This window comes from Theobroma cacao, chromosome 6 (assembly GCF_053813885.1).
Source record: "Theobroma cacao isolate CCN51 chromosome 6, ASM5381388v1, whole genome shotgun sequence".
In the NCBI taxonomy this organism is placed as follows: domain Eukaryota; kingdom Viridiplantae; phylum Streptophyta; class Magnoliopsida; order Malvales; family Malvaceae; genus Theobroma; species Theobroma cacao.
Window position 1 is genome coordinate 25,892,146 of NC_142644.1, and position 21,416 is coordinate 25,913,561.

Genomic DNA, 21,416 nt, shown 5'->3' on the forward strand with positions numbered 1-21,416 from the left:
ACTAGCTTCTTGAGTGCCTTTGTCACTCTATGGAATCGAAATTGATTAGCATCAGAGAAAAGGATAGGAACTTATGACTTTACGAACTGCTCCCTGTCCCACCTCCGTTCTGGTCTTTTCTCTTCCTTCGAGAGACAAAAAGCTAGTTAGGATTCTTCATGAAAATTGGACTTCCAAGGACTATCGCTAAGCTACCTTGTAAGTTTGATTTAAGATCCTAGTCATTCAACTATTCTAGGAATTTGACCTGTATATATTCACTTTCATAAACAAAAAAAATTATTCCCGTAATTGCTGCAAAGTTTTAACATAGCAGAAATACAAGTGAATGAAGCATGAGGTTATTGAGGCCTTTGTTGTGTTGCTTCAGAAATCCAGTCTCAACGAAATAGAGCAAGTAGATTTACTACACAACTTTTAAAAAGTAACATTTCAGAAAATATGAAATTGATGCAGAATATGATTTCCCTAGAGTGACGGTCTTTCTCGCGGGAAGGGCATATACTCTGTCCTGACTCTTGCCTCCAGGATCTCATTCCTACATCTGAGTAAAATAACAAATATTAGTCTAGAGAAGATACGCAAAGATGGTGCAACATCAAAGTGTATTTTCTTTTTTATCTAGGATAAAACTAGTCCAGTTTCATGTGTAAGATGAGCAAAGGCAAGGGAGACTCACCATCGGAGGAGAAGGTTCCCAGTGATTTTCTTTGATAAATACAGCGCTGCCGGGGCTCTTGATACCTCTAACATAGTCTGCAAAATCTGGTGGCATATTAGTAAGTATCAATTCCCTCAAGCTGGACAGCTGGTAAAATGCATCCAGCGTTTTGAGACTTCTACAGTCCCTAATTTCTAATTCTCTGAGACTAGGCAAGGCTCCTTCTTCCACAAGCCACTTACTAAAATGGTCCAGTTGCCACAGTTTCAAGACATGGAGTTGAGGAAATGCTCCAGAGGCACAAGTCATTTCTTCCCCTACGTAGGAAAAATTGAAAAGCCTAAGTGTATTTAACTGAGGCAGCTTTCCTAGCTCTAGCATTGGGTCTTTGCCCAGTCCCGTCTTTGATAAAGTGAGGCTTTTCAGGTTTGGAGGAAATATTGTGGATTTGAATGGTCTTAGTAACGATCCAAACAAATACAAGTTGACCAGGTTGTGCTGCTCCTTGAAGCTCGTGAACTTGATGGATGCACTCTCACCAGACTCTCTTATTGATCTTATCCTTAGAGAGTGAAGTTTGTTCAGTTGAGATGTCCAATCAATTTTTATACTTGATGGGATATAGAATGTCAACTGCAACTTTCTGAGGCATTTACACTTGCTCAAGGTCTCTGCAACCAAAGATTCGGTGCTAATAGACAACCCACATAAGCTTTGAAGCTTATTCAAGGTCTCCGCTGAGAGCACGTCCAAAGAATCGAGACAAATTCCATTCAGATAGAGATGGCGCAGGCTCCTAATCTTCCAAAAAGAATCAGGCAAAGTGGTTATGTTGGTGTGCTTCACATCCAAAGTCTCCAGGCATTGCAAAACGCCGATGGAGATTGGAAGTGAATTAATAACAGTGGATCTTAAGCCTAGGTACCTTAAGTTCAAGAGAGTGCCCATTGCCTTGGGAAGCTCAGGTTTGTAGACACTCTCAAGATCAAGCACCCTAAACACTCCAAGGTTTCCCTTACTCATAATCTTATCCAGAAACATGCTTGAATTTCCAGCAGGGATACCTCCTTTTAAAGTGTTAAAAGATACATAAGAACGTAAATGGCTTACGTGTAGTTTTGAAAAAGGGATGTTTGAATATGTTGCAAGTCTCCGGACTGGTAATTGCGATGTGTTAGCTGAAAATGACGTACTGTGGATCTGAAGAAATCCAATATCCCTTGCTTTTAAGGAGAAGACATCATGGACAAGGCTTGGCAAACGACATGTTTTGGGGCTCCCATCTAACCTCCATCTTACCACTTCAATCATTTTTCTACCAACTAGTTCCTCAAAATACATTTCTGCCAGATCCTCCTCAACCATATCACCGTCAGACAAGGATGTGACAAAACCCTCAGCTACCCACAGATGAATCAACCTCCTTATGGGGATCTCAATCGCTTTCGGAAAGAGTCCCATGTAAAGAAAGCAGGGCTTCAAGTAAGAAGGCAATTCATGATAGCTTAAGGCCAAGATACCTTCTATAGCATTCACATGCTCGATCACTCTTGACCATTCGCTATCTGTTAATTCTTTAGCAGACAACAAACCACACATTAAGACAATTGCTAGAGGTAAACCACCACATAATTTCAAGATTTGCCCCTTGAATTTCATTAACTGAGAATTATGTAATCTATCTTCAGTTATGTCTAGCTTCTTTAAGAACAAAGCCCAGCTTTCTTCATCATTCAATGGACGTACCTGTAGAGTTGAACCAGCTGGCACTGCTAGGCCCGCCTTTCGGGTAGTTACAATCACCACACCACCGTGGGAAGAGGGTGGAAAGACCTCCTTGATTGCTTCCCAAAATTCAGGAGCATCGACATCGTCAACAACAATTAGATATCTTCCTTGTCCTAGAAGTTTAGGGAGCCTCCACTTTAATTCGTCCTCCAGTAATGGCTCTTTCGCAATCTTTTCATCAAGCTGGGTAATCATGTCAACCAATACATCTCTCACTTTGAACTCTTTCGTAACATGAACCCATGCACGGCTAGTGAAATGCCGCTTAATATCCACTCTGTTGTATACGATTCTTGCTATGGCTGTTTTGCCTGATCCTCCCTCTCCAACCATCGAAACAACTGCTGGTTGGTTCCCTTGCTTTGCCCCCTGGACTACAAGAGCAACCAAATTCTTTACTTGTTCCTCAAGGCCAACCACGTGACTTTCACCGTCGAAACAAAAATCAGATATTCTTGCCCAACGTTGGTGTTGGCTCGGGCCTGGGATATTGTTGTCAGTAACATCTTGAATATCCAATGGTTGCTTATTTTTGATTAAGTCTCCAGTCCTGGAAATGAATAGTTTCATCTCTTTTTTGAAGACAACTCCGTCACAGAAAGAAGTGAAAGGCTTCCGACTCTGCAATGCTTTCCTGACGAGAAAGTTGTCAATGGCATCATCCAGAGAGTAGAGAGCCCGCAAGAGACGAGTTGTCCACTTACGGCTGTTCATTTGAACAGCTAATGCTCGATTCTTCTGATCTGCTTCTTTCAGCAACTGCCTGAACAAGTTGAGCTGCTGGGTGGTTCTCTGAACTTGATCTTTCACCTTTGGGGTCATGGCTATCTTTTCATCATGGAGAAGAGTTTGCAGTTTCTGTGAGAGAAGAGAAACTACCACTTCAGCATCCATGGAGAAGAACAGGCCAAGAATAAGGCAAAACTCTCAAGCAACAAATAAAGATGGGAATTTGCTTCTATTTTGTTGATTGTTTTTGACCCTTTGGATATAATTGATTGTTGACAATATTCATTCGTTGGATTATTTTCCTTTGCCTATTTCAAGATTTGCCTTCAACGGATAGGCAACCTAAGATGCTTGTCCGAGCAGCAAGTTGATCTCACCATGACTATGTGCGTCAAAGTAGTTCAGGATTAAAGGTAAAAATCATTTCTTAAAGGTAAGTGGAGAAGAAAAGTTGAAACTTCGCCGTCCTTGAGGAAAGAGCATATCAGATCCTTGAAATAAATCTACCGGATGGATTTATGCATTTTAAACATGATTAAAAGGCATCACATTACCCTTAAATTACGTTTGGTACGTTGTTAGAAATGTGATTGTTAGGAATGTGATTATTAAGAATATAATTTTATAGCGTTTAGTATAAGAAGGGAAATTGATGATTGCATGAAATATGGTTGCTTAAGGCATTATATTATAATGTTTGGTTTATAATTATTTTACTGTAAATATAATATAAATTGATAAAATTACCCTTATATATAAAAAACATATAAATTGAATGAATTTATAATTTTTAATATAAATTTTGACTTTTCAATTTTAAGTAATTAAAATAATAAATAATAACATTAAAAAGTAATATAATATTTTTATATTAATTATTTAAATATTAAAATATATAAAATTACTAAATATTTATTTTTACCTTAAACTTATAAAAATTAAAAATATAAAAACATTATCTAAAAAAAATCTATCGATAGATCACATAATCTATCGATATATAGATACCTGCTATTAAAAGTTTGAATATAATCTATTCTTATCTATCAATAGATGTATTATTTTAAACGTTCTTTGACACTTTCTTTCTCTCAAACAGTGACACCTAAATACATTTTCCTCTCAAATCCTCTCAATTCTTTAGTAAATTTCCTTCATTCTAAACCATTTAAATGTTTCTTTCTTAATTTTCGATATCAAAAATATAAATTAATCTCAAAACATTTATAAATTTTTGAAAATTTAAATTAGGATTTCATAAAATCTAAACTCTCAATCTCTTCAATTTTGACCCAAATGTGTTAGTAACGGGTTATCCTTCCTACGAGCAGTGAGAAGAAGGAGAAGAAGCCAATATGAGAAGAAAGAGAAAAAGCCAGAAGGCAAGAAGGAAGAAAGTGGTGAAGAAGGTAGGAAAGAGAGAAAGGGTTAAAAGGTTAAGTTGGGGAACAAAATTTTTTTTACTTTCCCATCCTCAAAACATCAATCAAATACTGTAATGTGATACTCTACAACTTGTAAAGAATGTCTCTCACTTTTCATCTACCAAACACCTCCTTATAGACAATATTGAAATGCATGGAATTTGTTAAAAAATGTACCGTGCATTTTCTTTCTTTCAAATTACAATCCAAAAAGTACCATGGAATGAGAAATTTATTTACCAAGGGCTCTAATTCATCAATTCTACAAATATCTTCCATTTCAGGTTTTCTTTTTTCAAAATTTTTTTAATTATTTTTCTCAAAAAGTTTCACAGTTCAAATAAAGCCTAAAAGAGTATGTCTATATTATTAATTGTACGCACGACATCCGATACTAACATGAGATTCATGCTTGCCTGAATTTCTTAAAGTTTAAGATATAAACAAAGATTTTATGGATTTTTTTTTTACTAGTACCTTATAGATATTTTATTCTTGCAAAGGATTAGACTCTTAATTTTTACCCAATAAAATTATAAAAATGCTCTTAAATGTGAATAAATATGCTACTTTTGAATTGACGGTATTTTAAAAATTTTACTAGACAAAATTAATAACTTAACTCTAATGGGAATAGAAGTTATTCATAGAAAATTAATTAGAAAAAAAAAGATATTCACTTGGTGCTATATTGAAAAAAATAAATTACACACTTGAGGAAATTGAAACTATAAGACATGTAGCTTATCATTAAAAAAATTAATGATGGAGTTCAACTTTTTTTATCCAAAAAATTCATTTTATTATTAAGAGTTTAGATTTGATATATTAACGGCGTGTGGTGCTATCACTTAATCATAAAAGGCCGCTTCATACATGTGCAAATATAAAAGTTCAAAAATCTTTCAAAATAAATATTTTAAAATTTTTGATTATTAATTTTTTTTTAAGAATTTCCAACTTTAAAGTTTATTTATTAATGAGACTATACATGACAATTTCATGTACAATTCATAAGGAATACAATAATAAAGTAAAACACATGTTCTTAATTGTTTGAGAGGTTTATTAAAAAAAATACTCAAGGGAATATTTTGAAAAAGAAATATTCATGAGCATTTTAGTCATTAAATATTTAGACAAAAAAATTTAATTAATAAATTGATTATCAAATATTTTTCATCCAATAAACAACTTAAATGCTTCTTTAACCGGTGTTTATAGGCATTGAAAAGTGAACCCTATTTAAGAAACATTAGCAATTTTAGCTTATGTGCAATGAAATTATTGAATTTTGAATTTTGAATTTATAATTAAGGATCTAAAGTGAAGGATGAATTGATTTCCAAACTAATTAAATATAAATAATTAATGAATTTGTTAACAAATATCTTAAAAATACTCTTTGATGTGCTTAATTATAGTAATATTTTAATATTAAGTATAATGATTAATAATTAATATGATTATTTATGATGTATTGGGTGGAAATATCACTTAATTATATTTAGTAACTTTGAAAGGGGTTTATAACAATAGAAATATTAAAATGACATGATATCTTAAAAAACTCTTAAATTATTAAAAAAAATTTAAATAAAATTTTATATTTTTTATGTTTACTCAAATTATTATATTTTTTATTTTGAGTCAAATAGGTATTTATTACTAATACTTAATTAATTGTTATTAGTTAAAATGTAATTTAGATATTTTATATCATGTGATACTGATGTGACATAATAATATGATAATGTGATATTTTTACGTTTCACATTAATCTCATATGAATATAAAATGATAAAATAAAATTTTAAAAATAAATAAATAATTATTAATTATAAAAATTTATTTATTTCAAAATAAAAATATAAAAACTTAATCAGATAGTTGATAAGTTTTTAAAACATTATATGAAAGAAATATTAAAAAATTCTTTTAAAACACTCCTTAAAAGAGAATTATAATAAATTTACAATTATCTTTTGTTAATGAAAAGACACTTATATTAAACATTTTCTCTTAGGCGTTTAAACTTCTATTTTTTAAGTTAAATGATTGACACTAATCCTTAATAAGATTCTTTAAATTATTAACAATTAACTGGCAATATTTTTGAATCAAATTTTTCAAAAAAAAATGCCCAATACAGTATGAGGACTGTGAGGATGATTTCCAAAATGCCAACAGATAAACGGTGCGGATTGCATGGTATTTAAAACGGTGCGTTTGAGGAGACCACTTCTGGCCTAAAACAAAAGAAACTGACTCATGTTCCTATAGCCGTAGCTCTTACTCAGGTCTCACTGAGTCGAGGGTTTTTCTTTAAACCCACCTCATTTTTTTTAGCCTTTTTCGTTTAGCTCAGATTCCCGCGCTTAAATTAAAGTTTCTTCTTTAGTTTCTAAACAAAAGCTCAAATCCACTCAAATCCCAGCGTTTCTTGCGATTTAAAAACTTTATTTTTTTGAAGTTCAGAAAACGCTCTCCTTGCAAGGCCCGTTATGGACGTGGAAATGGAGACGTCTCCTAGCTACTTTGACCCTCAAGATGACTTCGCCAGGGAAAAGTTTCGACGTTATGGGTACGGTTTTAATAATGCCATTGTTTTGCTTTAATTTATTTTTATTTACATAAAAATGCTATACATCTTTGTATAGTTATTTGTATCTCTATAATATGAAATTTTGCATTGGTTCGTTAGGGTTTTCTGGGTTCGAGTGTCTTTTTTTTATTCTTACTACTTTCAGTATTGGGAATTGCATTTAACGTTAGAAATTGATGGGGTTCGAGCCTGTTCGATGAAAACCATTTCACAAGTAACGTGTTTTGTTTGTTTTGGTGATGGTTTTGTTCATTGTTAATTGTTAGAACTGGGGTTTTGAGTAGGGCTGATGTGGAAGGGGTTTTGATATTGAGACTTTGGATTGAATTGTTGATACTAAGTAAGGTTTTATTTATTGAGAAGAATGAATGGTTTTAACTTTTATGTATGAATATTATTGATCATTAGAAAACGCAAAAAGAAAAAAAAAGAAAAAAAAAGGAACAAAAAGGAATGCAAAATGGAAAAGTGAAGATGAATAGAAACTAAAAGGTGATATAAAAGTGGATTCTGTTGATTAAAGACTTGAGAAGTGGAAATTAAAAACAATAAGATAAGAAGAGACGCAGGGGGAACTCTGGAAAAAAATGGAGGAAAAGAGAAAAAAATGAGATGTTTATATTGGCTGTTTTAGGTTGTTCTTTATATTGTTGAATTTGGGTATTGCTTCCTTCCATTAAATCTTACTTTGTGTGGATTATTTAATATGGACTAGCTGCAGGAAAAGAAACTCAAGTTCAAGCATATCTCCACGGCAAGAAAGTGGGGTCTCAAAGTTCAGTGAAGCTAAGTTGTTGTATGAGGGACCGATTATCCACAGCCCAACTAACGCTGCACTTCTTCTTGAAAACATCAAACAAGAGGCTGAGAGCTTTGATACTGATTATTTTGAAGGAACACCTGCAATGACACGATCAGCTTCTAAGAGGAGACCATTACACGATGGTCATCGAATTGCAGAGACTGATGATGGTGTTGATTCAATCCGCAGATTAGGAAGTCATGCATTAAAAGCTTGCAAGATTGAGGAGGATTTATCGGCTGATAATGGAGACACGACCTTTGCTTTGTTTGCATCTCTACTTGATTCTGCTCTTCAAGGTGCTTGAAGTACTATCACCTATATTAAGCGCAACGACTCAAAGCTTAAACTGTTTAACTATTTTTTTTAAGTGAAGATAATATTAACTATGACGATAGTTTCAGTACTCAGGATTTGTGATATAGCCGAAAGGTTTAGGGCAATTAGAACTCAACAATTAGGGCTAGAATAGGGTTGATTGTGTTGGAACAATAAAAAGATAATTGGGTTTTCAAAAAAACCTCTTGAATAAATATTCAAAATAACAAAAGATGATAATAATCTTCTATCTAAGATCACCTATTTATAATAGCTAAGATAAATCCTAATCAAATAGTAATCCTAATCCTAAATAAAGACTTAAAGTACTAAAATTCTAATAAAGATAGGAAAAAGAATCTCAAACTAAATAAAATAAAATAAAATCCTAAACTAACTAAAATACTAAATAAATTTTCATAAATTTCCATATGTGCCTGCATCAATTTGTTTGGGGTCCTTGATTCATTTTAGCTCTTTTAATTTCTGGGAGTTAGGAGACTGATATTTGCATAAAATTTGGCTTGAAGGTGTTAGACAACGCAAGACTGAGGAAGGTCATTACATATGCATGTGTACGATTAAAGTTTTACTTTGAGTTTTTGTACATCAAGTTCATTCTATATTACATTCTAAGAAATATAATGCTATTAAGTGGAGAAATATGGAAACTCATGGTAACAGAATTAAATTACTGGTTCATGATGTGTGTACAGTGTATCACATCATTGACTGACTGATCAATATGTTTATATTTCTATCTTGGAGCACCAATATTTGGTTGCAATCATAAACAAAAAAGTGGATAGTAACCTGGTGGTGTGGGTATTATGATTATCCATAAATTGCTCTGTAATTTAGAATTACATTGTTGTTTCTTGTAGTCTTCTTGATATGGCATCTCCATTCATGTTATGTATGTTCACATTGTTAATTTTTCATATTTTCCAGGGCTAATCCCGATTCCGGATCTGATTTTACAATTTGAGAGATCATGCCGGAATGTTTCGGAGTCAATTCGGTGCGTTGCGTACCATCAAGTATAATTATAAGTTGGCGTAGGTGTATCTTGCAATGCAAACAGATACTCATGCATGAAATACCATGGATATGCTTATAATTACAAATTTTTTACTACTTGCTCTTCTTACTATATGGAGCTTACATCTTGATTCTGTCTATTTTAGTATGCCATATCCCCTGTTCCTCTTTTTTTATGTTCTCCTCCCCCCCCCCCCCCTGGTTTCCTTGAAAAAAAGAAGATCCAATGGTATTCCATTTAACGTGCTTTTGTTTATCCATAATGATTTATAGATTTTTTTTTTTTAAATACTAATGATTTATAGATAGATAATACTTTTAAGTCTGTCTTATATGAGAGTAGGGATGCCAAAGTGGGCATTATCATTTTTCACATAAGCATCACGTAATAGAGACTGGTGTTTTGGAAGTTTTTCAAATGCTGAGGCACTACTCATGTATTTTCTTTGTCAAAGTACCTATGTAAATTAGGTACAATCAGTTTCTTTGGTGGCCTTTTAACTCCATCATTATGTGCTGCTTGCACAGATATGGATCCAACATACGCCATCGGGTAGTAGAGGACAAATTGATGAGACAGAAGGCTCAGCTCCTGCTTGATGAGGCTGCTACGTGGTCTCTCCTGTGGTACCTTTATGGCAAAGGAAATAAGTCTTTAGCCTTTGATAAATTTCGGCAACAATTGATTTCTTAGAAAAAAGATTGTTTTAGTTAACAAGTTTTTTTCAAAGTCATCCTGCTGCTTGTTTCTCAAATCACATTGTTCTTAGTGTGTGCATTATATTTTGCCATAGTTGTTTTTCTTTGACTTTCACTGTCTGCAAACTTCATCTTTGAGCTTTGGATTTGTTGATGACAGTTTCTGTACTCCTTGCAGTGACCGATGAACCCCCTGAAGAGCTCCTTCTGGTATATTTTTCCTTTCAATTTTTTGTCCTTAGAACTTAGTTTTTTGGCCCTACTAAATGTTGCATTTCCTTTTGACTACCTGCTAATTCAAGTGAATGGTTTGCTCTTATTTAAATCCATCAACTTACAACAGTCTCCTTCAACATCGCATATAGAGGCTGGCCGGTTTGTTGTGAATGATCACACAGCACAATTGTGCCTCTGTATTGTTCAATGGCTAGAAGGATTGGCCTCTAAAGCCCTTGATCTGGAAAGCAAGGTGATTAGTTTTATTTATTGCTAGTATAGATTATGTTGACTAGTTCATCATTATTCTTATTTATTTTTTGTGCTTTTGTCATACTGGATGTTGGAGGAAGCATTCCATTCATTGTCTTGAATAGTGATAAGGATTTTATAAAGCAAGTAGCATGCCCTTACATGTGGTGTGACTTCTCAGAAAAAAATAATCTTTCAGTTTTCACTATCCCTGCCTCCCTCCTCCTCTCATGTTTTGTTTTTATCTCTTTTATGTGACATGCTTGATTGGTTATCTGATTTCTGAGAAGGTTTTTTGTGTCATAAGCAATAAGTGGGTTTGGAAAAGGTTTGGTTTTACTTCATTAACTGGAGCTAGAAACAAACTGGAATGTTTGGAAGTCTATAACTGTGGGGGTTGTCAAGGCTATGAACATTGATATTGTAGGTTATGCTAAGCAGCATTCTTGTTTTATGATTATTGATTCTGTAGATTAGCAAAAGCTTTCATGTAGCTTATGGGATTATTGTGGTAACACATGTTGTTTGAAAGATTGTACTTTTAGCCTCCATGGAAGGCATCATTCATGCTGGATAGCTGGTATATCTGAGCTTTGGTAAATTGGCATCTCCCATGAAGGAATGCACCTTTCTGATGTCCTATTTTATACCCCAGCCTCATTTCTTCCCATGCAGTTCCCTTCTCTCTGTCTCTCTCTTTTTTTTCTCCTTGTAGTTCAGTATGTGTAGCTGGTTTATGGTAGTTATGCCTAAGGTTAGTAACACAAAAGTTCTCTGGATAATTGACCTTAATTTATAACTTATAACAACTGTGACCTTTAACCTTTCCCTTTTAGTGACAACTTAATTATGGACAGGAAGGGCTGATTCCTGGTTTATCCTGTTGAGCATGCATATGTTTTTGTCAATTTTGTTAGATTATGGTTACTTTTGCTTGAAATGAAGCTTCATATTATACCCCTAAACAATGCTGTTGGATTTCTTTAACATGGGATTTTTCTATTTTTCTGCAGGTTCGAGGATCTCATGTTGGTACCTATCTTCCCAACTCTGGAATTTGGCACCACACTCAGAGGTTTCTTAAAAAGGGTGCCTCTGCTGCTAACACTGTTCACCACTTGGATTTTGATGCTCCAACACGGGAACATGCTAATCAGCTGCCTGACGATAAAGTACTCTCTCAGGAACTGTTCTAAAATTTTTAATGACTTCCTTTTGTATGTAGTTTTATCTGCCAGTGTGATACGTGCAGTGTTTGTGCACCCTTTTAAATACAGGGAGAGTGAGAGGGAGAGCTCTTAAATGTATAGTATGTGAGAAGCACATATTTGTATTGTTTTTGACCGTCTTGGTCTGATTTCTTCGAGGGGCTCGTGATAGATATATAACAGTCTTTAAAATATCAGTTATTTGTTTATTGTGACAGTGACCCTTTTTCCTTGACAGAAACAAGATGAGTCTTTACTTGAGGATGTCTGGACTCTGTTAAGGGCTGGAAGACTGGAAGAGGCATGTGATCTCTGCCGTTCTGCTGGACAGGTATTCAGAGTTTGACAAGGTTAATGAATATAGTATAATGTACTCGTTCCATTTGCATACTGTCTGATAAGCAGTTTACTTTTGCAGCCATGGAGATCTGCAACTATATGCCCATTTGGAGGGTTGGACCTATTTCCTTCTATTGAAGCACTACTGAAGAATGGAAAAAATAGAACTCTGCAAGCTATTGAACTTGAGGGCGGCATTGGTCATCAATGGCGCCTTTGGAAATGGGCTTCCTATTGTGCTTCAGAGGTAAATATAACTACAATCGTATTTGATGGTTCTATTGCCACTTTAAGTATGGTCCCAGACATGTTTAATACCTAGTTTTATTGGAAGCATTTATCCCTGCAAGTTTTAAGTTTTAACCTCTTGGATTCTATCTCTGTGCCTTTCTTGTGGACATCATAAATAATAGTTATCATTCCTTGGTGTTCGGACCTTGGTGCTTTTGCAAGTTTTCATCTCTCTCTCTCTCTCTCTCTTTAAAATGCAAGGATGGTGGTTGATGCACAAGCTCAATTGAGTTCTGAGGAATTAATGGAGTGTTTCTCTCTCTCTCTCTCTTCCCCTCACATATCTCTTTTATTTTTTTATACTTCTTTTATAGAGAATTTCTGAACAAAATGGTGGGAAATATGAAATAGCGGTTTATGCAGCCCAATGTAGCAACTTGAAGCACATGCTTCCGATCTGTGCAGACTGGGAGGTATGCTTTTCTGAATAGATAAGCATTCTTAGGAGGCTTTTCAAATGCTTATCTGTTCTTTTTCATATTAAGATGCTTTCTGTTATATGTTTTTTCCCCCTCGTGAAATGGTCATATTCTTTCTAAACTTTACCAATCACCAAGTCATTAAAATCTGATGTCCGTTATATTCACAGACAGCCTGTTGGGCAATGGCCAAATCGTGGCTTGAAATTCAGGTAGATCTAGAATTAGCTCGTTCACAATCTGGCAGGATGGAACAATTAAAAAGCTATGGAGATAGTATTGATGGAAGTCCTGAAGGAATTGATAGTACCTCTCAGCCTGGATCTGGACCTGAAAATTGGCCACTGCAAGTTTTAAACCAGCAACCAAGAGACCTTTCTGCCCTTCTTCGGAAGCTTCATTCAGGGTATTTTTATAATGTGTTTTTTGCTAATATTAAGTTTTCCTTCGTTGTATTGTTTAATTTGTTATATCCTTTTGTTTTTCTTTTGTTCCCCTGATTTAGTGAAATGGTGCATGAAGCTGTTACTCGAGGATGCAAGGAGCAGCAACGACAAATTGAGGTTTCTTTCAAGTAGACTTTCACACTTGGTTTTAGTCTGATGCTAAGTTTGCAGAAATGTAGATGACAATGGTATTATGTAAAATAATTTTCTTAAAAACATTGTAGAATAATCCTTCTGATCCATCAAAGAAAAGAAGAAAAAAACTTAAAAATAAAAACGGGGAGAGGGGAATGAAAGAAGTAAAATTGAAGCTAGCTGTTATAGATAATAAAATATGGAGTTCTTTGCAGTGGGATTGTGAATTAAAAAGTTCTCTCTTCTAGCATGTAGAGAAAACTGGTAGTCGTTTAGTTAGCCAGGTTGCAAATGGGGGATTTTCCCCTTTTGATTCACTTAAGCGAGAGAAAATGCTTATATTTGGTTAAAAATCTTTGCTGTTACCATTTTGCTGGGAATTCCACACTCTTTATGTCATTGAATCCCTGATCTTAGCTACATAGGCTTTGCTTCCTGTATCAAAGTCTCTATAAACATTTAAGTACCATTTACATGAATAGAGTTTATTTTTCATTTCAATTTTATTTCTTAGAGCTTTTGGAGTTCATTCTAGATAAGTGCACATAAAACTGATGTCTTAGGTCTTTCTTTTTTTATTTATTAAATGGATTTCTTTAAATCCAATAAATATTTTGGTGGCCTCTCTAACTTGACATTGCTTGACAGATGAATCTGATGTTAGGGAATATACCACATCTCCTTGAGCTTATATGGTCATGGATAGCCCCTTCAGAAGACGATCAAAGCATCTCCAGGTAGTGTTTCTTGAAAGTCCACATCAACACTTTTAAAGTTTAATAAAATAGAAGCAATAGCAATCCAAAATACACCGGCCCCCAGTTCTATCACATTCCCTGCTTAAGCTAAAGCTAATTCTTGTAAGTGAGCTTTCAACAAAGGTCATAGGTCGGCTATTTTGGTATTGTAGTCAGGAAAAGGTCAAATAAATGGTTAATGTCCGAGATGTGTAGAAACATTCTTTTTGACATGTGCATTATGATTTCTTCTAGGCCTCGTGATCCTCAGATGATTCGGTTCGGTGCACACCTAGTGCTTGTTCTTAGATATTTACTTGCTGATGAAATGAAGGATCCTTTCAAAGAAAAGCTAATGACTGTTGGTGATCGTATTCTACACATGTAAGTAATTTTAAATTTTGGTCTTAGCATAGCTGTCATAACTATGAGTGGAGCAATTTGAAATGCGTAGTGGTTCTGACTATGAAATATCTAGTTTTTGAATCAACTAGGTTGTTATGTGTGCTACAGGTGTTGAATTGTTGTTTCTACCTGCAGGCATTAAATTATTCTGCCGAATTATTGCTAGTTTTTGTGGATTCTCTCTCTTGTCCGTTATGTTGAGATAACTTGATTCAAATGAGCAAAATGAAATTCTAAATGCTTATGCCATGGGGTTATAATCCTCTCCCCAAAAGGCTAGCCAGATTGGGTGTGCAGCGCTCACAGTTATAAGTCTTTCAAGATCTCCCTACTTGCCAGATGCGGGATTGAAGCACCTTGGCTGCTTCCTCTGAAGCGTTTCGTGTGACACTTAGCTCTTCCAAAAATGAAAAATGTTGGGAAGTCTGTGGAGCCTATTGAAAAGGAATGCGTCTTAACTAAAACAATGTGGAATTAAATACAGATCACCTGAACTGATTGAAACCCATAACCTTCAGATGATGAAACTTTTGACGTAAAAAAGGAATAGAGGTTGTGAAGACGTTGAGCTATGAAGTTTGACCTTTTCTAACCCATTCTTTTATAAGCACCCATGTTGTTAGTTACTAAAAGCTTCCGTTATCAATTTTGTTTGATTGGTGCTGATATTTTTCTCCAATAAAATGTTCCTTCTTGATAAATAATAAGGCATCAGGAGCTGTGGCAGTTGTGTAACATGTTCTAGCTGTCTTCATAAAATTTGTTATGGAGCATGACTCTAGTTTGTTAAGCTTTTTTGATGCCCACAGCCTATTCTATCTCTTGCATAATACTGTGTTCCTTCAGGCTGTTAGCCATGTTGCAGAAGCCCATAAATATGTGTTCTATATGAAAAAGAGACGCCAGCTTGAGTGTATTGATAAGTTCACTTAGTTTGGTTGTTAACTGTCTTAACTGGAAAATCAAATTTCAGGTACTCTATGTTTCTATTCTCTAAGCATCATGAAGAATTGGTTGGGATTTATGCTTCTCAGCTTGCACATCATCGCTGTATCGACCTCTTTGTGCACATGATGGAGCTAAGGCTGAATAGCAGGTAACGGCTATATGCTTTTTCCTATCCTCTTTTCTTTGCTGTTCTTCAGTAACTGAGTATTTGTGTTGATGGCCTATTTTTATCATTTGGTACTTAAAGGCTGTGTGTTTTGCCCTCGTGGACAATAGCGATTTGCATATTTCTCATTAGTTTTTCTTTCACAAAAATTCTGGTGTATTTCCATGAATAATTTCTCCTGCTCTTTTGAATTCAATTATTTTTTTAAAAAATGTTCCTTTGTCCGTCTTCAGTGAGAAAATTGATTATGGTACTAAAACTTGACAAGCATTAAAAGCAGCAACTAGACTGAAGTACTATTCTGGCCAAAGGAGGTGATTGGATTGTCCTGGCTGTAGCTGTGTCTGGAATATATTCTTACTGTTAATTGTTTCTTAAGCATTTTTAGGAAAGTGAGGTAGTCCTGACTGGGAGGAATGGAAAAGATACATTTAAGAAAGGTGAAAGGAGAAGAAAAAACTATGCACATGTTTGAGGACGATAAAGTCCTCGAAATAAAGGTGGGAGTGCGTTGTATACCATATATTTTTTTTCTAAACACAGCTACACAAGCAGAAAATAATTTGAAGAAGGAAATAGAGAGAGATAAAAGCAATGACAGCTGGAATCACTGTTTGCTGTCTTCATTTCTAAATCTGCTTGGCACAAACCGATGCCTGAATTGTGGGATCTTATGTCATTATCCTTTTTGTTTATTGTTTCTTTTGTTTTTCTCTTTAATTTTGATGCATTTAGTCTGGAGGAGTTTTGCAGGCTCTGGTTTAAATATCAGGAGACCATTTGTGTCCTTTATTTATTGCTGATCTTAGTTCAAGATAGCAGCTAAGATGCATGTCAAAGTGATGCAGAAAATGTAGAGCTATTGCCTTAAGATATTGCAACATAAGAGCCGACAAGTCTTTCTCCATATGTCTGTTGGCATTTGTTCTTAGTTTTAAAGTTGCAATGTTCATGTTTCTTTACTTGGCAACAGTGTGCATGTCAAATATAAAATCTTCCTTTCTGCAATGGAGTATTTGCCATTTTCTCAAGGGGATGATTTGAAAGGAAGCTTTGAAGAAATTATTGAGAGGTATTGATGTGTTTTCTGAAGCATATATATGTGAGTTTGTGGCAGTAGTGATCCATTGGGTTCAATTAAAATGGGAATGTTTTGGCATGATAACAGGATTTTGTCACGATCACGTGAAACCAAAGTTGGAAAATATGATGAATCATCTGATGTTGCAGAGCAACATAGGCTGCAGAGTCTTCAAAAAGCTTTGGTTGTCCAATGGCTCTGCTTTACACCTCCCTCCACGATTGCTAATGTTAAAGATGTTAGTGCCAAACTTCTTTTGCAAGCATTAATACACAGGTAACATTTTCCTGTTCTTCTTTGGGTAGCTGTATTGAATTGATTGTCGTAAATTGATTTCTGGTTTAGAATGGTGAAATAGAATTTTTAATTTTGCTTTAACTATGAAATCTATTTCTGCATTACTTGAAGTTGTCTCAGTTCTAATGTAGCCTGGTTTTAGAGGTTCTCTGTCTGACATTTAACCATCATTTCTTTCCTGTAGCAATATATTGTTCAGGGAGTTTGCTCTGATTTCTATGTGGAGAGTGCCGGCCATGCCCATAGGTGCACAAGAATTACTTAGTCTTCTTGCTGAGCCTTTGAAGCAGCTTTCGGAAACTCCTGATACTTTTCAGGATTATGTTTCTGAGAATCTGAAAGAGTTTCAAGACTGGGTATGCTTTTGCTTTCATACTACATAGATTATTGGCACTGATAATATTTTGTTTACTTTTGTCTGTATGCTTATCCGTGTTCTCATCTTTAAATAGAGTGAATACTACTCCTGTGATGCAACATATCGCAACTGGCTCAAAATTGAATTAGCCAATGCAGATGTTTCTCCCGTTGAACTTTCAGTAGAGGAAAAACAAAGAGCAATCGAAGCAGCCAAAGAGACATTGAATTTATCTTTGTTATTGCTACTGAGTAAGTAAATTTGATCATATGTTCTTCGATGCACAAGAGCAGCATTCCCGACTGAGGGAGATATTTTGGTTGGCAAGCATGCGATGGCTTTGCTTCCATTGAGGGTGGATGTTTTATAACTGTCCTTTTCTCTCACCATATTGATGCCTTTGATGGGTAATAATCTTAATGCTTACTATAGGGAAAGAAAACCCTTGGTTGATTTCTGTGGAGGAGCATGTTAATGACTCGACAGAACCTCTATTTCTTGAACTGCATGCTACTGCAATGCTCTGCCTGCCTTCTGGTGAATCAATGTGTCCAGATGCTACTGTTTGTGCTGCATTGATGAGTGCACTTTATTCTTCGGTGACTGAGGAAGTTGTCGTCGAACGTCAGTTAATGGTATGCTTATTTATCTTGTTATCCAATAAACATCCTTGTTGCCCATGCTGATATTAGATTGTTGATCTCATATGCTACTGTTTATTTCAGAATCCAAAAGGTATAATTTCATCATGTTGAATGAGTAAATTCCAAGATATGCATCTGTGCAAAAGGATGCCTTGGATCATTTTGAGGCTACAATCTAGATGTCAACTTCACTTAATTGTAGTGGTAATTGCTTGTAAGTTGAAGGGTTGCATGTTAGATTAGATGATGATATCATTCACCAAAGTGTTGCTTCTCTAAAACCTTGAGAGAAAGTATGAGGGAGAGTAGGTTTGCTTTAGAGATTGAGTGAGGAAAAGAATTCTTGTAGTTCTAGATATTAGAAAGTAGAGCAACTTATATGGGCTGTGGTCTGATAGGAGTTATTCTTAGTGGATAACATTGCAAACTGTAAAGGAAGGAAAATGATGTTAGGAAAATAAATACGGTTTGGATCGATTTAACCTCATTAGAAGATTTAAACTACCAATATATATTATTTTGGCCAAATTTTCTGCCTGGTTTTAATGAACCTAATAGTCATGAAATTTTCTGTTAGTAATATTGTCCCTTTTCATGATCTTATTTTGTTATGGGCAGGTGAATGTTGCCATTTCTTCAAGGGACAGCTACAGTATTGAGGTTGTTCTGCACTGCTTGGCGGTAGAGGGTGACGGAATTGGTTCACACATCCTCAATGACGGCGGCCTTCTGGGTGCTGTTATGGCAGCTGGCTTCAAAGGTAAGGAACTAAGGAGATGCCGTTCTGCCATGCTTGGTGTGCAGTTGCAGACTCCCAGTCTGTTTTACCTTTGGGAGAAACTTTACTATGAAGTAAAGATTAAAAATTGAGTAGTTATGCAGGTTGTGCAAATTCATGCTGTTAGATGCAGGCACCTATTGTTTTTAAGTCTTGTATGATATAATAACTAGCCAAAGAAGAAATATAGTCTGTCAAGTAGCAAGTAATGGGAACATGGCCTTTAGTGGTAATCTTTTCTGCTGTATTGATTGAACTTGTAATGCAGGTGAGCTTCTTAGATTCCAAGCAGGAGTTACAATGGAGATATCTCGATTAGATGCTTGGTTTTCAAGCAAAGACGGTTCTTTGGAGGGGCCAGCAACATATATTGTGCGGGGCCTCTGTCGTAGGTGTTGTATTCCAGAAGTCATTCTTCGATGCATGCAGGTAAGCTTTTATATGGAAGACTGAGGCCCCTTATTTAGCAACAGAAAAATTACCTTAGTGCTTTTGAGAGCTGAAAAGAGGCAGTTAGAAAAATGCTTTTTTGGTGATTCATTAACAGAAGTATTTTCCAAAAGACAAAAGGGGAAAGAAAAGGCAAGAATAAAAAAGCATATCAAAATTGTAGCTTTAAAATGTATTTATGTCTCATGTTATCAACAACTATGCTCTTTTCTTTAGGAGTCTGTTTTCTTGGGATGGGTTATACTGCCCTGTTTTAATTTTTAACCAACTATTGTTAATGTTATTTTGTAAAATGAACAGAACCGAGGACTGGAAACAAGAGAAAAATAGTAACATCATTGTGGGAATATTGTTTTGCAAAATTAATGCAAGCAAGAACAAGAAACAAGGAAAAAAGAAACCGACAGTTGTGGAAGTGCATATTTCATAATTTTTGCCATGTCAATATTTTTGTTTTTTACCATATCTTGACTCATTTGCAGGTTTCTGTTTCACTCATGGAGTCAGGTAACCCTCCTGAAAGCCATGACTGGTTGATTGAACTAGTCTCAAGTTTGGAGACTGGGTTCATCCATCTGTTCAGTCAGCAACAATTGCAGGTAAGTGGATATATTATTGGTTGTATGCGAATAGGGGCTTATATGGTCCTTCCTGTTAATCAACTTTTCATCCTTCTATCTGTCGGAGCAGTGGTACATGATTACGACCTGTCATTTTACATCCTTTACGGACTTGATATGACCAATGTGATCCCAAAACCTACTCCCCTTCCCCTCAACTCATATGTGCACTCTTTTTGTTCCATTATTGTTTCACCTGAAATATGTTTAGAATAATATTTTGTAATTTGCGAATGTGTTTCTCCTGTGTAAATAGTATTCTAAACCTTCAGAATTTTAGGTTCCCCTCTATAGTTGACCAGTGCCATGTTCAATAACTTCACCTTTTTCTGCCTTGTATGTGATGCCAATCTCTGTATGACATATCAACCTATGTATGTACCAGAAGACAGTTCTAAAACATAGAATTATACCTCTTCAAATGAAGCAAGCCTCTAATTATTACAGACATAAAGGTTAAATTGCATTTTCATACAGTTTAAGATGTAGGTCCTGTACCCTAATGAGATCAAGGCATCTCAATCACCAAAAATAGGAAAAAAAGATGACGTTACTTGGAGTATGTCACTGAATTCTGTCTAATCTGTGATAGTTTTTGATGATATAAAAGTTGTATTTGGCAGCTAACTCATTTCATCCATCTTGGAATTGCATGGTTCCTTAAATTACTTTATTGCTCTAAATTTTTGTTCATTTTGCCACTTATGTTCTTGAAGACTATCACAATTTTGTTTAAATGACTATTGCTGTTTCATGACCAGGAATTTTTACTATTTGAGAGGGAATATTCCATATGCAAAATGGAGCTTCAGGAGGAGCTCTCCTCTTGATTAGCAGCTGGGATCAAATTCTGGTTCTGCATCATTGTGCCGCACAGCGGTGAAATCTGACAGTGGTGGAAAAGTGCCATACCTCTCTCCCATCCTTGGCCACATACTTTTTTATTCAGTACCAGAAAACGAAGAAGAAGCAAATGTAGTAAATTAGATTATATGAAATGATACTTTACCTGATCTGTTACAAAGTTATATGCGCCTCTTCCTCTATCTGGGTGGGTGAGAGTTCTGAAACAAGGAACACCTTCAATTTTCTGGATAGCCTGGATCTGCATAACATGACAGTTTAGGTTCAGAACCTACGTAGTTTGGATCATGACATGGATCTTGAGAAATTGAGGGTAAAGAAGTGGAAATAGAGAAAGAGAAGGGACGTGAAAAACTTAAAACCAAGCCAATCATGATTTCCGTACGGGAAAGAGTCACTTGATCTGTAATTTAATTTTCTTTGAACATTCAAAGGAATCTGAGTAATGTCTTCTTTTCCAGTTTTTTCTAATGCTGTGGCCATAATCTTTTACAGGATATTATGCTAATAAGATGTTCTTCCAAAGCATAATTAAGCGATAGATTTGTTGTCTTCTTTCTTTCCCTCATCCAATCCTTACATTCTTGCTAAAGTTTCATCTTGATAATGCACAAGGTTGAAGCTTTTCCACCGCTCAAATTGCAGTGTTATTTACTGGTAAAAGGGAGGTTCAAAACTGGTTAAACCAGTAGGTT

At 35.2% G+C, this 21,416-nt stretch overlaps 2 protein-coding genes across 3 annotated transcripts; one reads left to right on the forward strand and one right to left on the reverse strand.

Moving 5' to 3' along the window:
- Nucleotides 1-321: 321 nt before the first annotated feature.
- LOC18596261 (putative disease resistance protein At1g58390) lies at nt 322-3,411 on the reverse strand. The gene is made up of 2 exons (XM_007024631.3): nt 680-3,411; nt 322-544 (listed from the first exon to the last, which is right to left on the reverse strand). The coding sequence occupies exons 1-2, from the start codon at nt 3,341-3,343 to the stop codon at nt 539-541; spliced, it is 2,670 nt and encodes an 889-aa protein (XP_007024693.3). The 5' UTR covers nt 3,344-3,411; the 3' UTR covers nt 322-538.
- Nucleotides 3,412-6,877: 3,466 nt separating this feature from the next.
- Nucleotides 6,878-21,262, forward strand: LOC18596262 (nuclear pore complex protein). 2 transcript variants are annotated; one of them, XM_088807506.1, is made up of 24 exons: nt 6,878-7,186; nt 7,923-8,308; nt 9,279-9,348; nt 9,897-10,010; nt 10,244-10,277; nt 10,411-10,536; nt 11,549-11,707; nt 11,982-12,074; nt 12,162-12,329; nt 12,688-12,786; nt 12,963-13,198; nt 13,298-13,355; nt 14,022-14,110; nt 14,366-14,494; nt 15,489-15,611; nt 16,603-16,701; nt 16,798-16,986; nt 17,192-17,363; nt 17,460-17,616; nt 17,798-18,000; nt 18,628-18,769; nt 19,056-19,216; nt 19,720-19,836; nt 20,619-21,262. In XM_088807506.1, the coding sequence occupies exons 1-24, from the start codon at nt 7,107-7,109 to the stop codon at nt 20,685-20,687; spliced, it is 3,273 nt and encodes a 1,090-aa protein (XP_088663632.1). In that variant the 5' UTR covers nt 6,878-7,106; the 3' UTR covers nt 20,688-21,262. The 2 variants fall into 2 exon arrangements, with proteins under 2 accessions (XP_088663632.1, XP_088663633.1); XM_088807507.1 differs by having other exon boundaries at nt 7,929-8,308.
- The last annotated feature ends 154 nt before the right edge of the window (nt 21,263-21,416 follow it).